The sequence below is a fragment of the Etheostoma cragini genome, chromosome 4 (assembly GCF_013103735.1).
Source record: "Etheostoma cragini isolate CJK2018 chromosome 4, CSU_Ecrag_1.0, whole genome shotgun sequence".
Lineage (NCBI taxonomy): Eukaryota > Metazoa > Chordata > Actinopteri > Perciformes > Percidae > Etheostoma > Etheostoma cragini.
In genome coordinates, this window is record NC_048410.1 from 10,368,303 (window position 1) to 10,388,322 (window position 20,020).

Consider the following 20,020-nt stretch of genomic DNA (forward strand, 5'->3'; position numbering starts at 1 on the left):
CCAATGATACTGTGTGTGTGTGTGTGTGTGTGTGTGTGTGTGTGTGTGTGTGTGTGTGTGTGTGTGTGTGCATGCATGCGTGTTCACGTGTGCATGTGCACACCAATCTTTTGTCCACGAAGCGTGCGTCACTTACAGACCAAGAGGAGAAACAGAGAAAACCAGGACAGTTTTATATTTCTATCTTCTTTTTTTCCACACAAGCGACTTTGTGTATTAATAGACGGCCTATTTGTATGCATGTGTGTACAACTCTTTTATGTCCACGGACGTGCATGTGTGTTGCCCAGTGTGTGATGAGGTGTTTATATGATAAACACAAGGCATGCTTGAGAGGAATTCTGATCAGGGGCTTTGCAACAGTTGTTATGGAAACAGCATTAAGCAGTTGTATTAGCCAGTAGAGGTAATATAAAGGCTGTTGAAAGTAACACAGTGGGGAGCGAGGCAGTTTGGGAATGTAATACAAACTACACATTATTGCTCTGGTTTACAATGGACTTGATGAAATTGTATTATGTGGCTGGAACAGAACAAAATTATCCTTGTCGTAACTCATTGTTTGGCTGTCTTTCTGTGGAGAGCTACACATTTTACTTAGCCAAGTTAGAGGAACATAGTACAAACAAGACATTATTAGTTTGGTGAACAACAGGCGTTACACCATTTACGTCAGCTTGAAGCTGAACACAACTACCTCTATATCCCGCTTTCTCTTTGCAACACAATCTAAAGTTTGGCCTCTTCAGAAAACAGTGATTGCACCATAACACCAGTGATCTTAGATATTGCAGTTCAGATATTGCAAGCCGTGATTCTGAGAGATTAGTCACATTTTGTCTGCAACTCTGGATAATGACATGCCTACAGGCACCTCTCGTTTCTAATTGATTGATTAGCAAAATTGTATAGGGGTTTAGCATACAATTAAGCAGCAAGTCATTGTTGTGCTTAATTTATATGATGAGCCTTTTAAGGAGACATGTTTAAAAATCGACCATAATCAATTAAATGTAGCCGAGAAAGTGCTCCGGATCAAAATAAAAACAACAGAAAATCCAATAGTCTGCAATACAAAACAACTAATAATACATTTAAAAAAAAAAAACAGGAGGCAATTTTGGATAGAGTGTCCATCAACATCAGACACTGACAGAATTGTTCTGGGAAGGAGACAACCGGTGGAGGTGCTCAGGAACAAATTACCGCATCAGCAGACCTCCCCTGGTAATGCTAATGCAGTTCTTTCCCCCGTATATGTATACAAGACTTACCACGCTCAAGGAGAAAGGCGTGCAGAAACAGATTCTGTAGTTGAAAAGGACACTTCAGTTTGCTACATCTCCGTACTGCCAAAACAAAGTGTTCGATGCCAAATGATTTCTGTGGTGAGAACCAGTGATAGCCTTCATTTGAGGCACTTCAAATGGATGTGACAGTTCCAGTTTACAGACAACTGTGTTTTCCCCAGATCTCTGTCAGGGTGATGCTCATCATTAGACTTCAATTGTGCACGCGCACACACATATACATGTAAACACACTCAGCCACACACACTAGCCTGTGGCTAGACCCTATAACGGAACCTGGGGAAAGCTCCTGGATAAGTCTGTTGCAGTGTAGGCGACACCCCTCCCCCCCCCCCTCCCCTGGAAATCTCCCTGAGGCATGTGAGTGTATGTGTCTGTGTATGTGTCTGTCTGTCTGCTTTTCTGTACATGCCACCAGTTTCTTGGAGGGAATGGTCTCAGTGATGCGTGAGTGGGAGGCTGATTTCCCCAACTGCATCGCTCGCTCCAATCTAACTTCCCACTCATGCTCTCTGCTTTGTTAGATATTTCTTAAGTAACTCTCTCTCTTTCTCTCACACACAGACAGACAGGCATAGGTGTGTGCTGGGAAAAGTATGTGTGTGTGCATTCAGCTGGTGCTGTCGTAATGTATTAATACATACACTCACGCAGACATGCAGAACGTCTGGGTTTCTAGAGTAGATCCCTGGAGAAAGGTAATTTCCCTGTCCCTGTGTCTGGTACAGCTAACACACACACACACACACACACACACACACACACTCACAGTATTCCTGAAGGGTCAGTGTGTCACCAGGCATGCTCAAAGAGCTCTATCACTGGTTTCCACCGGGAAAATAACTGTGACTTCCTGACGATCGACCTTCACCATCTCACTTCTGTCACTCTTCACATGGCTGTGTGTGTGCTGGCAAGGGAGAGAACAGCAGTGTGTGTCTGCAGTAAGAGTGTGTGTGGGAGTATGTTTTAGAGTGTGTGTGTGTGTCTGTGTGTGTGTGTGCCATTTCAGCTGACTCTTCTGTTTCTGGCTTTTTAATGGCTCTTATGGGGCAGGCCTTTAATTGCAAGTCTCTCTCCCTCCTTCTTAATCCTCCCATCCTTCTGTCTCTCCCAGCCCCTCGTCTCCTCTTTTCTTCTCTCTCCTCCCGCCTTCCACTGGCTGAAAGTCACTAGAGGAGCCCAAGCGCCTGGCTGAGGCTGTGGAGGCCGTATAGGATATTGACTTGCTGCGGAGTGGTTTGGGAGGAGGAGAGGTTGCTAATGAATAGATGCATAAATGAATGAGGCACTCCCTGTGTGTGTGTGTGTGTGTGTGTGTGTGTGCGCGCACACCAATCTGTTGTCCATGAAACGTGTGTCACTTAGAGAACAAGAGGAGAGACAGTGAAAGCCAGGACAGTTTTATATTTCTTGCTTCTTTTTTCCACACAAACAACTTTATGTATTAGTGTGTGTGTGTGTGTGTGTGTGTGTGTGTGTTTGTGTGTGTGTGTGTGTGTGTGTGTGTGTGTGTGTGTGTGTGTGTGTGTGTGTGTGTGTGTGTGTGTGTGTGTGTGTGCGCAGTTGTGCCTAGCCATGGCTAAACTTGATAGTGATAATTATTAAGGTGTGACAGTTTGTCCCACACACGTACACATACACGTACACAAAGGAGGATGAGGCCGTGGGGGGTCGGGATGGGTGGCATACCAAAAAAACAATCCAGTTAAGTACCAGCACCCTTCCAGCTGCTTTCTCTTTTTGTCTCTTCCTGCCTTTCTTCCTCTCTCCATCTCCATTTCCCTCCATCTCTTGTGATCGGTGTGGAGCTGGAGTGCTTTCATGCCAAACTGGGACAAATACCTAAGAGCACACAAAGAAAGAGGAAGAGAGGGAGAGGAGGTCTTGAGAGAAGACTGTTGATCTGAGGGGGCAGATGAAGGAGAGCTGGACTGGTCTTCTTCACTATTGCTTTGTGCCACATTTTAAATACTGATTGCCTTAAGAGGACAATTTACATTTCATAGTCTTTTACAGCAAGTGGGTGAGATGGGAGTCAGCGATAGGTCGAGAGAGAGAAATGTTCCAAGGAGGAAGCCAAGGGTGAGAGAGTTCATCTAGCAAAGGGAAAAGGCGGCATTACGTGAGCAACAAAGAGCAGGAGATACAAACAATAGGTTTTTTTGGGCTGCATCTCTTGTGTGTCTCTGTCTGTGTGTATGGATGTAATGTTTTGCCTTACTCTTGGTAGAATGCACCTGTATGATTTTAACTTTCTTTTTTCCTTATTGGATTCATGTGAGTGTGGAAGAAGAATAGAAATAGTTTGGACAGAGTAATGGAAAGCTGAAGAGATGAATAGAGAGCCTGAGGAATTAGGAATCAAGGAGCAGGCTTTATCTGACAGGAAACTGTGAAACTGCAAAGTACAAGAAAACTTTTCCTATCAGTCCACCCTCTCAGCTAGTGTATGGGTCTGCACCTTCTGTGTGTGTGTGTGTGTGTGTGTGTGTGTGTGTGTGTGTGTGTGTGTGTGTGTGCGTGCGTGTGTGTGTATTTAAGAGATAGCTTTTCCTCCCCAGTGGAGGGAGACATCGGTGTGTCGGTGAGCGTGATTGGTTGTTGGCCCTGAGGGTCTGTCCTCTATGTCTGTCTTCTGACTGGCTGCTCTATGACCAATCAGGCACCCAGACCTCACCATGGCAATCAGATAGTGGCACACTCTCTGTGGGCATCGGCAGGTCATCTGGAAATACCTGTTATGTTTTATCTCCCTGTAACGCATACAGACACACACACACAAACACATGCACACACCAATATAACCCTCTTGTCTTGTCTTTGTCTCTCTAGGAGATTGCTGCATATCTCATCACGTTTGAGAAACATGATGAGTGGCTGACAACATCGCCAAAAACCAGGTGAGGAGAGTGCAGACAGTGGTTTCCACAAACACACACACACACACACATACACACACATACACAGACATACACAGACACAGACATACAGACGTTCAAACACAGTGTTGCTCAATCAGTCAGTGACTCACATTGGTTTAATCTCAATGACTGAGTGCCTATGCTTGATTAAAATATTAGTGATGTACGTTGACTGTTTCCAAGGGGTCCTGCTGACGACTTACTCTCCATGTAAAGAACGCTCTAGAACATGGCTGGACTGTAAAGCACCTAGTCAGCTGGAAATTGAGTTTTAATGAATGTAAATTAGTAGGATATGTGATGTATAATTCAGACATAGGAGAGTGAGGAGGACTTAAAGGGAGGGGGAGTATGTGTATATAAGATGGGGTGTGAACACTGATTCATATGCCAGAACTGAATATTCATTGATCCCAATGAACAATCGGTAGCTCTTTTGCTAGAATGGGGAGAGGTTCTAATCAGGAAGGAAGAAGGGAAAGAGAAAAAAAGAAAGACAGAAGAAAAGGACAATTTGAATTATTGATAAATCCCCTTATTGACATTTACTTTAGTATGATCTAGGTATAATAAAAAAGAGAAAGATTAGAAAAGAGCAAAAAAAGAAACGAAGAAAGAAAAAGTAAAGTAAGTGAAGAGGTCACCTCATGGCCTCATTTCTGATTACTGAAACCGCTGAAAGCCTGAGGTGATGCCTTTGCGCTCCCATTGTGCAAGCTGAAGGACTCTTCTCAGAGCAGCCTGAGGCCAGCAGCACAGTTTATGTTGTGGATGGATTTCTCATTGATTGGTTGTGCTGCCGTATAGCCTAACCCTCCCAGCAGCAACAGCAGCCGCAGTCATATTGGTGTTATTGAGCAGCAGTTAGATATAATCCCATTTACACATGACACAAGCCTCGATTAGAACAGATTACACCTAATCCCATCAAATGGAAAGGAGCTCAGCAAACAGAGCCAGTGACATTTATGTGTATGCCTGGTTGTGAGTGTGTGTGTTATTATGCATATGTGCGCATGCGTTTGCAGACTCGTGGGAGGCAATATTGAAGCGTAACTCTCGCCAAAAGGCAACACGAGGTCGTTATGTGAATGTACCCAAGTCAAACTTTTGTTTAAAAGCATATTTAGGACGGAAGCGCCACTTTATTACTTTTTTAATGATTTACCGCATTCTTGTTTTTCGGTCAAATGGCCTTTTGAATGGGAGAGCTAGGGGCACTTATAGCTAATTTTAAAACACTAAGAAGGCTTGACACAGCATGAAACTTTCCTTGAAGTATCACGAGGGGCTCTACATATCAACTTGAGCATTGAGAACATTGTTTGTGTACACAGAGTTTACTAAAAAGAAAGGTTTTGAGCAAATCACTGTAGCTGTTGTTCTTCCGGTTGCTGTTAACTTCAGTCAAAAATAGTCGAGGGAAGACGTAAAGCTCTTAAAGCTTAGTTACATATAAATGCACGGATAATTTGTTGTTTTGTTGTTAGTGAAACACAATGTTGACCTTGTAGGTAATAAAGGAGCCTGTTATAATAATGACATTTTCTCCTATGGAGTTCGTTCATTCGCATTCGGAGATTGAAACTGTTTGACTGGAAAATGGCGGGTAGCGTAAACAACAACTGCTAAAGTGAGTTGTTCTTTTTTATAACCTCTGTGAGCACAAACAATGTTCTCAATGCTCAAGTTCACGTGTAGAGCCCATTGTGAGACTTTGAGCAAAGGTTCATGTTGTGTAGAGCCTTCTTAGTGTTTAAATCAGCTATTTTGAGGCGAGTATAAAAGTGCCCCTAGCACTCCCATTCAAAAGGTCATTTGACAGAAAAATGAGAATATGGTAAATCTTAAAAGTGGCCTAAATATCCATCTTAAATATGCTTTTAAACAAAAGTTTGACATGGGTACATTCACAAAAAGACCCGTTGTATTTTGCCGAGAGTTACGCTTTAAAATAACAAATAATGACCTTCATTTCTCTCCTTACTAAAATACCTCATCAGTTTAAAGTAATGCCAATTACCTCCCCTCTCTCTCTCTCTCTCTTTCTCTCTCTCTCTCTCTCTCTCTCTCTCGCCCTCTCTCACTTTTCTCATCTACTTCTCCTTCTCCCCTCCCTTTACCGGACTCACTCACTCGCCCACTCTGTCTCTTTATCTTGCCGTCTTTTTCCCCCACTCTCCTCCCCTTGCCTTCTCTGTTTTCGCTCTGCTACACTGTGGAACGGTGGAAAAGCTTTTTATATCCCACACATCACAGCCCAGTTACAATCAATAGCATTTATGTCTGCTTGAATCGGAAGGTTTGTGGGGAACACGGACATGTGCGCGTATCCACACACACACACACACACACACACACACACACACACACATACATAGAAACGTACACGTATTTCCCACCCACCCACACAAAAACACACACACACATATACATACATATGAACATGCACATATTTTTCATCTACCCCACCCCACCCACACACACACACACACACACACACACAGGCCCACATCTGATCTCATCCATCTTCTCCATAACATAATTAGAATCAGCAGCTCTGAGATGACTCACACTGCTTGAGACAGAGACCAAACTCGGCTTTGATCGGAGGGTGGGGGTCTCCACTCCGCTAAGAAACTGGCAGGCTTACCCCAAAACAAAACAGATTTAAGATGTCAAAGAAAATCAGCTCAAAGTAAATTAAATTTCACCACACACAGTGTTCTGAGCAAATTGCAATCACCTCAGTCCATATAAATGCGTCTACATCAAATTTGAGCAGAGAGGAGAGGAGAGGAGAAAAGAGGAGAGGAAAGGAGATGAGAGACAGACAGATACTAAAAGAATCAGAGGTTAAGATAGTAGAAAGAATAGACAAGATGAGAAGAAGTGTATAAGTGGGAAGGAGTGGAGAATGGAAGGACTGTGGAAGAAGTAAAGAGAAAATGAAGAGATACTATGATAAGGGGGATAAAGACTGGAGGTTCATGGATAAGAGGAGGGCAGGGAAAGGAGAGAGGTGGTGTGTAAATGTGTGTGCGGTTGCGTTCATGCATGCTCACGACTGTGCATGAGAGAAAATAAGAGAGCGCACTTGTGAGTATGTGTGAGTTTATTGATTGTTAACGTGCCTGTTCTCTTTCTGTTGTCATGAGATAAGGCAGAGAAGCATTTTTTCCTCACCTACACACACAAACAGAAACACGCACACAAACATGTCCTTAACGTTTTAGAAGTGCAATGATTGATTGCTGAGCAGCAGGTTTGACATTGAGCTCAAAGAACACATGGCAGTAAGTCCTGCCATCTCTGATATCACTATAACATCTCTGTCTCTACATGTATGGAACCTGGTGTGTGTGTGTGTTTGTGTGTGTTCCTCCCACCAGGTGTGTATAGAATGGGAGCTTAGAGGGCAATCTTCCTGTTGTGCTGATAAATCACCCTACTAAAATATTAACATGTAGGAGTGTGAGTCTACATATAAGAGGGGAGGGGCGGCATGGAACCAGCTAACATGACTGTGGGAGAATAACATTGACGTGACCGTGTAAAACACGTTTTTGCCTGTTTCAGTCGGTATTTGAGAATCAGAAATGATGGAGAATTTAAAAACTTTTGGCCGTTTGAAAGACGGCATGAAAGGGATTTCTGGTCAGTTTCCATGGAGTTGAATTGTTTCACTTTTAAAGAAGTCTCCACTGTACGCAAACCAATTCTGTACAATCATAACTGTGTGTCTTTGTGTGCTGCTAACTCTTGATCTTGTTCTTTTTCAGGCCTCAAAATGGCTCTATGATCCTCTACAACCGTAAGAAGGTGAAGTACAGGAAAGATGGCTACTGCTGGAAGAAAAGGAAAGATGGGAAGACCACCAGAGAGGATCACATGAAGCTCAAAGTCCAGGGAGTGGAGGTGAGAGGCTGCAATGGCGCCGAGTATGGTTTCACCGTCAGTCTTACTTAATAAATTACTCTCCATCACTCCGAGGCGACACATGCGTGTAGTACAAATGTACACACAAACACACATGCTGAGGCTGCAGGCCAATGTGTTACCTCAGAGTGAGTGGTGTCCCTCTTTCTTCGACTCCCTCCCTGCTCGTGCCCCTTTCTCCCTTTTCTCTCTCAGTCTCTCTCTCTCTCTCTCTCTCTCTCTTTCTGAAGGATAAGAGTGTTTGGCCTGAGGCCAAGAATGATGTCAATGCCTCCTTCAGCAGAACAGAGAGGGGGTATCGATCTAGTCTCAAGGCAGCGTCTGTGTGTGTGCGTGTGTGCGTGCGTGTTTGAGTCACATCAGCCAGCTCAAAAATTGATTATTCAGCAGGAATATACCAAGAGGTGAGAGGAGTGAGCATGCATGTGTCAGAAACAGAAAGAATGAGGTAGAAGGGAGAGCAAAGGAGAGACAGCAAAGAGGCACATGGATGTTTGTAGAGGGCTCAATAGTTTTGCATTAAGGGGGAGCAGGAGACAGGCGAAAGAGACACAGAGGTAAAGGGAATAATTGAGATCAAGTATTCCCATCTGCACCTCTATAATTCACAATCCCACACTCACACTGACATTCATCTCACATGCAATTTTACGCAATTGTGCATGAATACACTGATTCTCTCTCTCCCTGTCTCTCTCTCTCTCTCTCACACTCTCTCTCACACACACACACACACACACACACACACACATACATATATACAAAATGTTTTCCTCCCTGGTAGTTACTCAATAATTGTTTGTGTCACGTCTTCCCAGGACCCCCAAAGCAAGCACAAACAAGCAGTGTGTTGAGCGGGGGACGGGAATGAGCAGGGGAGCAGGGGGAGTGAAGGAGGATGGGGAGAGGCAGGAAGCAGGAGAGAAAAACATAACCCTGGATGAAGAGTCTCCTAATATCTAATGGAAATATATGGAAATGCACTCTGCCTTTGGCAAAACACACTTTAGATAGAGGGCGGGCTACTTTTGAGAAGAGGCAAAATGGCGAGAAAATATAAGTGTTCATGATACAGAAAACAGAAGTTGTAAGTGTGGATTATGCGCAGCCTGATTGCTGAGCATTTGTGTTCGTGTGTGTCATTTTGTTTTTGAACACAACCAATTTGTATGTGTGTGTGTGTGTGTGTGTGTGTTTGTCATCCTTGATTTAATGTATGTAACAAAGGTGCAGTGATGACCTTGATAGAAGGCTTTAATCATTTCATCTATCCTCTGTCAAACACCAAAAACACACATTACGTAAAGACCGGATATCGACCCTCAATACTACTGGTTCAGAAACTCGCGTACTGTATTGGCACCGGCATCAAAACATTTCATACCACACCAAACAAAAATGTTATATTCTTGACACTGTGAAGTTGTTTAAATCTGTAAATTCACCATTAAAATCATACATTTGCTCTATTTTTACACTCACACATAGACATACACTATTTTGTATGCATAAGCATCCTCTGCTGGATTGAGTCCTTACTGAACTTCCTCTTCATCTTGTCCACTTGACACACACTATGCCTTCCTCGCTTTCTCCTCCTCTTCTTTGTCCTATTCACTGTTACTGATCTCTGTTGCAGTGTCTGTGAGCGGATGACAGTGGGCCTTTTTGTGAATTCCATGTGGGTTATGTCTAGTCTTGCTGAGGCAGTAAATTTCACAATCGCTTGTGCTGTAATTGTCAACATCAGATGGATGGTATTTTAGAAAAGACACGCATACAGCGTGTTTGCAATTTAGTTTTAACACCGCAATCAATACAGCCTAAGTGGGTATAACCTAAGTTCTCCTCTCCTGTTCTCTCATTTACTGTCCTCTCCTCCTTTTTCACTTTTTTGTATTGCTTCCTCCCTTTTCCTTTTCTCGTTTGCCCCTGTAATCTCCTCTCCTCTCCTCTTCCCTCCTCTCCTCTCTCTAGTGTCTGTATGGCTGCTACGTCCACTCCTCCATCATCCCCACCTTCCATCGTAGATGTTATTGGCTGCTGCAGGTAAGCCCACCCCCCTTCCCCACCTTACCTTTTTTTTACACATTTATACACATGTAAACAATATTTCAACTGCATTTATAGTTTGGTGATAACGTGTTATTAGTTGTCATATATGGTAGCATATATTTGTCATACTGGTCTTTACCCTGACATTATGGCCATCTTGTAACATTTATCCCAGCTAAGTTAGGGCTTTATTAACCATTATTTCTACACAGAACTGGGCCACCATACTATATATTATCACTGTTAAGCAAAGTTTTGTCCATTAAATTGTTCATTTCTAAAACAAAACACTAAGGCTAAACCATAAACCAGTAATAAGCACCATCCTCTTCTAAATTAAATAGGCAAAATGAAAATACTATCACAAAGTTGGGCTCATAATAAAACTGGATGTTGTTTGGCTGAATGGACAAACATACACAGTCAGACCACTAGAATATATTTGATAATAAGCCAGGCCTATAGGTCTTGCATAATGAGAACATACAGTGCAGAATGATAAAACATATTTCTTTGCCAGAAGTTGACTGAGACTTCCAGAGCACAGTGTGTTATTGGAAGGCTGACTCTCGATACTTATCATGAGCATCAATAACTCTGCTCTCTGTGTGGCAAGAAAACACCCTGGAGCTACAAACAACACGCAACATGCTCACACCAACACACACATGCACAGGTGTCCCCTGTGTATAAAGCAGGTTGTTTTTCATAGAGATGTTGGACTCACTCTACTGCTCATGTGAAAGACAACAGCAAGCAGGTCACACACACACACACAAACACACACACACACTTATGTCTCTCCCCGCTAATCGCCATGCAAGATGTGGTCACCAGGACCTCATCATCTTCAGATGACAGGTTACATGATGAATCTTAAAAATGTCTGCATACATTTACACTGACTCTCTCTGTTCATTTCAAAAACTGTTGAATACCCAGCAATGTTCATTTAAAATATGGAAATACATAAATATTTATGTATTCTTTGGCTGAATTTCCTGCATAATTTGTCACATGAAATTTACAAGGACATTCCTGCCACCGGCTATAAATTGAATATGCCCCTACCCAATATATTTTGTTTTTCAACATGCCCAACTAGATAACTAGAATTATGAAGGAAAATTATTCTTGCTTTATCTTCAAAGTGTCATTTTCTGCACATTGCACAGATATCAAAACAGAGAATTAGTGAATATGATCATAAATCAGTTTGTGAGTGGTGTTGCATTGCACAGTGTGGTGCTGTAGCAGCCCACTGTGCCATCCTCTTCTGGAATGAAAAGTGTTTCACCTCAGCAGGTCCTCCCCCTCACCTAAGTCTGTCTACTGAATCTTTCATCAAGAGGAGCTTCTCTCCCTCTCCTCTCTCTCTCAAACACAAACACATACACAGAAATACACACAAACACACACACACGTGAATGCACCTGTTGAATCATGCATGAGGTAGAAATTCCATAGGTCTGCTGAGCGCCTACAGTTTAGTTAGAACTATTCTGAAACACTCTCTCCTTCTGTTCTTGTCATCCTCTCTCTCTCTCTGTCTCTCCCTCTCTCTCTCTCGCTGTCTCTCTCTCTCTCTATTATTATATATATAAGGCATGCACATTCACACAAACACACATGTAGGCACATCCTCTGCAGGGTCAAAGAGAGAGAGTGATGAGTGGGCTAGAGCTGTTAAATCTTTTATGTGCAGGTGAAAGAATCTTATCTGACACGCTATGTCCAACCTCCTCCCTGACCTCCACGTTCTCTCCCGCTTCCCTTCTCCATTTCCCCTCCCTCTCTAAATTGACTTTTTCGTTGTATTCTCTTCCTCCCATACATTGGTGAGAATATGACAATAAATTAATGAATAAAGGCCATGTTAAACTAACACAATGCGCGTGCATGTATCTGTGTGTGTGTTTTTTCCCTGTGCTGTAGAACCCAGACATTGTGTTGGTGCACTACCTAAATGTGCCAGCAGTGGACGATAGCGGGAAGCCATGCGGCCCTGTCCTCTGCTCCATCAACACAGACAGGAAGGAGTGGGCCAAGTGGAGCAAGGAGGAGCTCATTGGGCAACTCAAACCCATGTGTGAGTTAGCTTTACCATCATTTCAGCACTCTTCTCGTTCGTACTCTCATCTTTCAGCCCTCACACTTCATTCTAAACCTGGGGATATGAGTCAAAATAAATACCACCTGTCACGGTGCAGGAAGATTCAAAATTAATCTGAAGGAAACCACTGTGGTACATCTAAAAAACTGACTTGCTTTTCAGGCTTTGTAAACAACTGGGCAACATAATGGGGCACGGTCTGGAGCTGTCATCACTTGCTGCCATTACAACATGTGATTTCATCAGTTTAGGGGAGATTATATGAAAATGTCTCTCTTGCATCAAGAAAAAATATCTAATCTTGTCGGTGTAAATTTAGCGCAAACATCTTATTGATATATTGGTGTAGGGTAAAGATAAATCAGTACGCCAAAATGCAACACGATATGTTCAGTACATATGTACATGCCAGATAAATATAGATGGTATAGATTTAGATTTGTTGTTTTTGATGGTTGTGACAGTCAGCGCCATGCTGCCACCTAGAGGCAGTTACACATTTCACCCAAGAAAGAGAGAGATAGGGGGAAAGAAGACTGAGGTGCCGGAAATATCCAGCATGTATTATTCATAAATGAGCATCAGAGAGTAGATAACTCCAGTAAACGCACACACATACACACACACACACACACACACACACATGCACACACACACACACACACACACAGACACACATTCACACTAACCTAATTTCACCCCTCTTTTGATCTTGTTTGGAAGGGCAAATAAGGACAGCTGCCCAAAACTAAGTAGCTTGTTGACTTAAGTAGCACCTCAATTTTCACTCTCCCCACTGAATCATATTCCTTCTTGCTCTTCGACCTGCCTTAATTTCCTCACACAAAACAGCTCTCTGCTATTTTTCCTTTCCTAACACTTCTCTCTTGATCACTGACTTGATCGTCTGTGTTCATTTTATGGTCATTAGGTCTCTGACACTTAAGCTGTTTGGTATTTGTTATTTCCCTCTGAAAATGCATCAGCTAAATCCCAAAGATATAAATGCAGACATCTTATTTAGAAACTGGAAACATGGACCTCAGATGTTAGAATTGAAACGTCTTGCAACAAAAGCATTTTACACATACAGTATGTATTTAAAGTGGACATTCTGAACACTGGAGGGCGCCATTACATACTTTCAGAAGTTTGTGAGGTAATGCTATTACTTTAAAGAGTGACCTGAACAAATAAAAGGACAGAAAATAAAGTGTCTTTAATGTTTGTTTGTCTCTTTTGACAGGTGCTGGAAGCAGCCTGCATCAGAAATGTTCCAGTGTCAAGCAGCGCATCATCTCATCCAAGCAGGAGTCAGGGGCAGCAGCAGGAGGTGGAGCTGCAACGGGTATGGCTGTAGCGGCAGGCCAGAGAGCTGAGGAAGCAGATGGCACAGAGGTCCAGAACAGCGATGTGTCAGAGGGCCAGACAGAGCCCAGTCCTGGAGGGGGCAGGAGCAGAGCGGGTGGCGGAGAGAGGAGGAATGGCAGAATAACCAAGCCCTCCCTACTCCCACAGAGCAGCATGGAAGTGTCCTCCTCTACTTCAACAAACCAGGTGGAGGTCCCTGACACCACCCAGAGCTCCCCATTGTCAATCACCAGCGACATGGCAGATAGCCCTGCTCTTGCCATTGGGGCTGGCATGTCACAGAGCACAGCTGTGTTCATGTCTGAGGTCACCACGCTGACTGGTGATTCGGTTTACTCTGCTGGTCACACCCACCTGTTGGCATCCACCCATGAGAGCACCACCACTGGCATCCTGTTGGCTGTTGCCCCTGAAAACCAGAGGTTTGCGTCATTTCCTGGAGGCATCGGCTTAGGGGAGGGAGGAGAGTTGGTTCTATCTAGCTCGCTAGACTCTGGTGGAGGAGTCAGCCTTCCTGAGACCACCATGACTTTTGACCCTGATTGCTTCCTCAACAATCCCAAGCAAGGCCAGACGTATGGAGGAGGTGGAGGGAAGGCTGAGGGATGTAACGGTGATGATGGAGGACTCCACTGTTCCTCTAACAACTTTGTCTACAACCCAGCTCTTGTCAACAACATCAAGACGGAACCTACACCCCTGGAGCCGCCGCTGGCCGCTCAGAGCAGCTATGTGGGAGAAGGGACAGGTCTCAGCCCCAGCACCACCCTGGAGCAGATGGACTTTAGTGCTGTGATGTCATCAGCCTGTGTCCAGAGTCTGACCCAGTCTGCGCATCACCCCTCCCCTGGCCTCTTTCTCCAGGCTTCCCCCCAGACAAGCCAGCCCTCCCAGCTACAGAACAATGGTACTGAGGCGACCCAGGAATCAGGCGAGGCCCAGGCGTACATCGGCCTGCCCACAGTGCCAACAGACACTCCAGTTGCCAATGGAGACCCACATACACATCTCCACCAAGCCAGCCCGGACCAGCAGGGCCTTTGTGGAAGGAACGGACATGGAGCAGCGGTGGGCTCTTTTCCTGTAACACCGCAGGATACGACTGCCAACCAGTCAGGCAGCAGGGGACATCGAGAAGTCTTAGACAAGACTTCTGAGAATGGAGGAGAGTTGCTACTCAAGCCTGGGGATTCTCACGAGGCCTACACGAGTGTTGACACCGAGCACTACCTGCAACCCACAGATGACAATGGAGGAGGAGAGGAGGGTGGTGGAGGTGGTCGAGCAGGGGGAAGAGGGGAAAGTGAGATTCTCTGTAATGGTGTAAGCTTGTCCGGGGCCAGCAGTTCAGTGGGGGCCAGTCCTCAGTCAATAGCTGCTGGTGCAAGCATTGAGGGGGCGCTTTACAGTTCTCCTCTACCTCAACAGGGTGGGGGGGTGTCAGCTACAGCAACTGGGGCTATCAGTCTGGAAGGCTTTGAGGCTTCCTTTGGAAGCCAGTTCTCTGATCTCATCAATGATTTCATCTCAGTTGAGGGGTCTGGAGGTGGGGTGGGGGCGGCTGTGACTGGGGTTCTGATGCCCCAGGAGGGGGCAGCCGGAGAGGGGCAGGGCACAGGAGCAGGCCACCTGCAGGGCTCAGAGGTGGAGCAGGGAGCTATGGGACTGCTCCAGGAGACTGGGAGGCTGTTTGGTGTGACAGACTACTCCCCAGAGTGGTCTTATCCAGAGGTTAGTAAACCCTACATGATTATCACTCATTATTTATTAATCATCGCTCCCTACAGGAAAATCAGACCCTCCTACACATGATTGACGGTGGGCTTGTACTGATGTTTAACGCTAAAATCACGCTCAGCACAATTTGTACTAAGACTGCCAGCCTGGCTGTGTGGTCATTAAGGAGTCAGAATAGCTCAGACTCAGCTGATTGGATTTTGATGAAATTTCAATATTACACTGATTACCCTGATTGGCTTCATTAATTTACCCATGTACCACTTATAATATCTCAGACAGCAGTCATTCAATCATGATGAAACTTGTGGAAACACAGGATCTTACCACAATCATTTTCAAAAGACAATTTGTTGAAAATAACTTTATTAACTCACCGTATCTCCAACATTTGTACATATAGATCAATTCTTTTTTTCTTTTTTTTAACTTTTTTTGCAGGATGTTACATCACACTCATTAATCCACAGTTTAGGTTGTTTTTTAATTAACTAGAATGCCACAAAATAAACTAGCCAATGTGGATAATGGCTTTAAAATCAACAACAAAACATTTTTTGTTGTAAACTCACTTCATGACTGAACATTTTTGGGGCACAATATCTTGTTTGTGTTTTATTTTTAGCTACACTTGAAAAAACTCTTGGCAGTGTTGTTCACATGGTTCAAACAACGTGGATGTAAGGAGCAGCACAGCCTCTAGGAGCTGCCACCAGGCCGTTAAGAATCTTGGATTTGTCAAAAAATCACACATAAATAAGCAAAAGTATAACCACTTGGGGAGCATTCACAATATTTATTAGTTGAAATTCATATAACAGAAAGCTAAAATGTAGGCCACTGTGTTTCTGAGGTAGGTTTTTGAAACAGATAGAATCAGGATATTTGATAGAAACACAGAAAGGTATTCTGTGCACACAAACACACAAACACACACACACACATTTACATACACATGCTACACTATGCATACATTATTATTATTACTATTATCTTAGTAAAGTATGCATGCATGATGTGTCTTATTTTCACACAGACTGTGTGATATTAGACTGAAGACTGTTTGTGTGCGGCAGGGTGGAGTGAAGGTGCTCATCACAGGTCCGTGGTTGGAGTCAGGCAGTGAGTACAGCTGTCTCTTTGACCACATCAGTGTCCCTGCTGCCCTCATCCAGCCCGGGGTGCTGCGTTGCTACTGCCCAGGTAACACACCTGTGTATGCACACATTTTTACACAACAAACACACTCCTTCAACCTAGAAAAACACTTTCCTTTTTTTTAAATGTAAATCTAAGCCCAAACGTCACCCCACTAAGCAGTTTCTAGCTAAAAAGATTTTCCACAGCATGCAAAGAAAGAGTCTGACATTCTTGACTGCACACTCTTTTCAGGAGATGCATTCCCTGTTAAACAAAAAAGATGAGAACAATACAAAAAGGAACATTTTAAGGAGGGACCATTGGGAAGGACACTGTCTGGCAAGAACACAATAAACGTAGTACTACTTGGAAATGTTTTTTGGATGGTATAGTAAAGGATAAATGAGTCACATCCTGCTACATTAAGTGTGATCAGGGCAAACCTGGGCAAAGCAAAGACGTTCACGATGTACAATAATTAACATACTGTCCTAAAATTATTCTTTGATAAGAGTTCGGTCTCAACATACGGTCACTCCTAATAATTCCTTACCTGATATTTCCAGCCCATGACACAGGTTTGGTGATGCTGCAGGTAGCTATGGGCGGTGAGGTCATCTCTTCCTCTGTGGTTTTTGAATACAAGGCGCGTGACCTTCCTGCCCTGCCATCTTCTCAGCATGACTGGTTGTCCCTTGATGGTGAGAGCATGTATTTGTTTTTAGACCACACAGGGATGCACAGTTACACACTTTTTGTCTTATTTTTTACTCAATGAAGAACATAAACCATAAACATAATGAGACTAACGTACGTACGTAACTGTTCATTGTGTGCCTGGAGCGCTGCAAGTTTGCATTTTGTTTTTAAAATACTGGATTTTCACGATCATGTACTTGACTGACTGTATTGTATTACCCAGAAAACCCCTAAATGATCATACAAAATTACATCCTTTTATTATTCTTTATTTTCTTTGTATATGTGTGTGTGTGTGTGTGTGTGTGTGTGTGTGTGTGTGTGTGTGTGTGTGTGTAAGTGTGTGTGTGTTGCACCTTTTATCTTCACAGTCCCCAGTTCATAAAACCTTTAGGCTTTGTCTTGTTGGACTAAAAAATAATGTATTATGGAGTCTATTTTGAGTGTTTGCATATTGGAGAGGAATCTGAATTATTTTGTTTTTGTATGTTGCCCTAGTGAGATTTTAATTATACTGAATCAAATTAAAACATTCTGTAAGATGTAAGAGGACAATTACATGTTCTTTGAGTCAGCTCTGGGGGTTTGGTTGCACATATCTGCACAGCACCCGGGGCGGGTTTTTCTGTGCAAATATATCTCCTGATGCAATTGCGGCTTTGAAGCACACGGGTCTCCTCAGCGAGGCATGTCCTGGGTTACTCTGTGTTCATCGCCCCCGTCTCTGCGTTGCGCAATGCGGCAATGCGGCTCTACAGTCACAGCAGGCTGACTGTTTGCTGGAGTGAAGGGCAAGGACATCATGGCACAATCGCGGTCCCCTTGACAGTCAAAAGGTTGGACACCACTGGTAGTGTGTCGTTCAGCCTCAAACACGCTATCTATAGGCTCTGCCTTGAACTTTAAAAGATGATAACAAGCCCTGAACGTGCGATCTAGTCCTTTGTGTGCCCTCAAATCAAATGTAGACTGCATCAAAGGCTCACTGCCTCGAAGAAATAGACAGAGATAAATAATTGTAAGGAAATATGCGTCAGCGCAAGACTTTGTCACATGTCATTGCTCCAGTTTAGTTTGTGTGCAGTCTATTGTTGTAGGCTACCGATGACGAACGAGCCTCCTGCAGCTCAGAGTCTGGCGGGCGGATTTGAAGCGTGTCTGCCACTAAAACAACGTGGAGACTCTGTCTGTCTCTCTCTCACTCCCTCTGTCTCTCTCTCCATCGCTCTCTCTCTCTCTCTCTCTCTCTCTCGCCCTCCTTCTCGCTCTCGCTCTCTCCCTATTCTTGGTTGTGTTTTGCTCGATCGGAGTAGCAATGTGTGTGTCGCACACTTCAAACTAACGGGGTTGAGCAGAAGCGGGAACAAAGAGAGCAGCAGATAGAGAGAGGTTCGCTGTTGGGGTTCGTACCTTGTTTGATTTTAAACTGATGTTAACTTAAACAAACGCGCCCTTTTATCGGCTTATATGATGTTTTATAGCCGGGTTAAGTTTTTCGTTATGATGCTGTAGATGTATGTGCCTGTTTAAATTTCGTCTTCATATCTGTAAAGCCTACTTTTGTATCACGTTTCAGTTAAAATATTTGTAGTAGCCTACATGTGGTGCCCAGCTTCTGCCAGTTAAGACAAAGGGACGGAAGAAAGTCTACATTGTTTGCAAGCAAGATGTTTGAACTAAAAGACGCACGATATCCTGCTTGTTTTATGTTGAATTACAAGCTTGTTTAGCCTTACATGTTAACCTGTTCCCTTTCAGCACCATCAGGAGTGGACAGCTCCACTGAACTCTATAACAACAAATGAAGGGGGGCTAATGTGGCTCCTGTAGTGGCCCAGATAAAACCAGGCCTGCTGTAGGAACAGACATTTGGGAATGTTGTTGGTCACACAAAGTTGAAATGTTAATGTTGTAGATGTTCAAGTTTACTACTGAAAGTTTCTCTGTATGGATCCTGTGCCAAAACATGTGTGTTAGATTAATACTCTTATTCCATTAACTTCAACTAAAGAACAGAATTTGTTTAAATTCTGCTTTAACAGAACAGAAAGGTGTCCAAAGCTGGTCAGTAAATCCACAGGTACCCACTACAACTACAAGTAATCATTACACAAACTTTGAAAAGCCACTTAATTTGTATTCAAGAGGAATACAAGTGATCTGTAATCCTATATAGAAGCTGGAGTGCCATCAGAATCCTTATGCTGTTTTTACTGGTCAATAATAATCCATTTACTTATTTTAAAACAGTGAATAAAATAACGATTAAATTAGCATTTAAATAATGTGGTTTAAAAGCTACTTGTCGAGATATAATTGCATGCTATTGATATAAATAAATGTATGATTCTTTTTAAATTAAATCCTAAATTACTTTGAAAGAAGTTTCCAGTGGCTTTTTTTTTTATGCCTCTGAATCCTTCATAACATGAGCCATGCAGCATCTAGACTCAAGCATGATTGGCAGGTAGATAAGTGAATTATAAAATGGAAAATTAGATTAAGTTAGTAAGTCATTTAAGTTAGATAAAAACATTATAAACGAAAGCCTGTTTGAAATACATTTTACAAACATTTAAAATTCAACAATTCACTTCTCAATTAATGAAGGTTGTTGAATGACTATTTTATCTTTATTTAATTGGCTAATTTCAATGAATATTTGTTAATTAAGTTATTAAAATTAACCACAAGCACATCCTCAAAGCAGATGCCAATTTATGAAGTCTTCT

At 43.2% G+C, this 20,020-nt stretch overlaps 1 protein-coding gene across 7 annotated transcripts in view; it reads left to right on the forward strand.

Moving 5' to 3' along the window:
• Positions 1-20,020, forward strand: part of LOC117943135 (calmodulin-binding transcription activator 1-like) — a 49,759-nt gene that overhangs the window by 18,817 nt on the left and 10,922 nt on the right. For 6 of the 7 annotated variants that reach the window (XM_034869069.1, XM_034869071.1, XM_034869066.1 and 3 more), the window contains exons 4-10: positions 4,146-4,213; positions 8,017-8,152; positions 10,151-10,222; positions 12,164-12,317; positions 13,588-15,443; positions 16,526-16,652; positions 17,156-17,290. In XM_034869069.1, coding sequence (XP_034724960.1) covers positions 4,146-4,213; positions 8,017-8,152; positions 10,151-10,222; positions 12,164-12,317; positions 13,588-15,443; positions 16,526-16,652; positions 17,156-17,290 — 2,548 coding nt within the window. The remainder of the gene's footprint in view (positions 1-4,145; positions 4,214-8,016; positions 8,153-10,150; positions 10,223-12,163; positions 12,318-13,587; positions 15,444-16,525; positions 16,653-17,155; positions 17,291-20,020) is intronic. The other variant, XM_034869068.1, reaches the window with a different exon arrangement.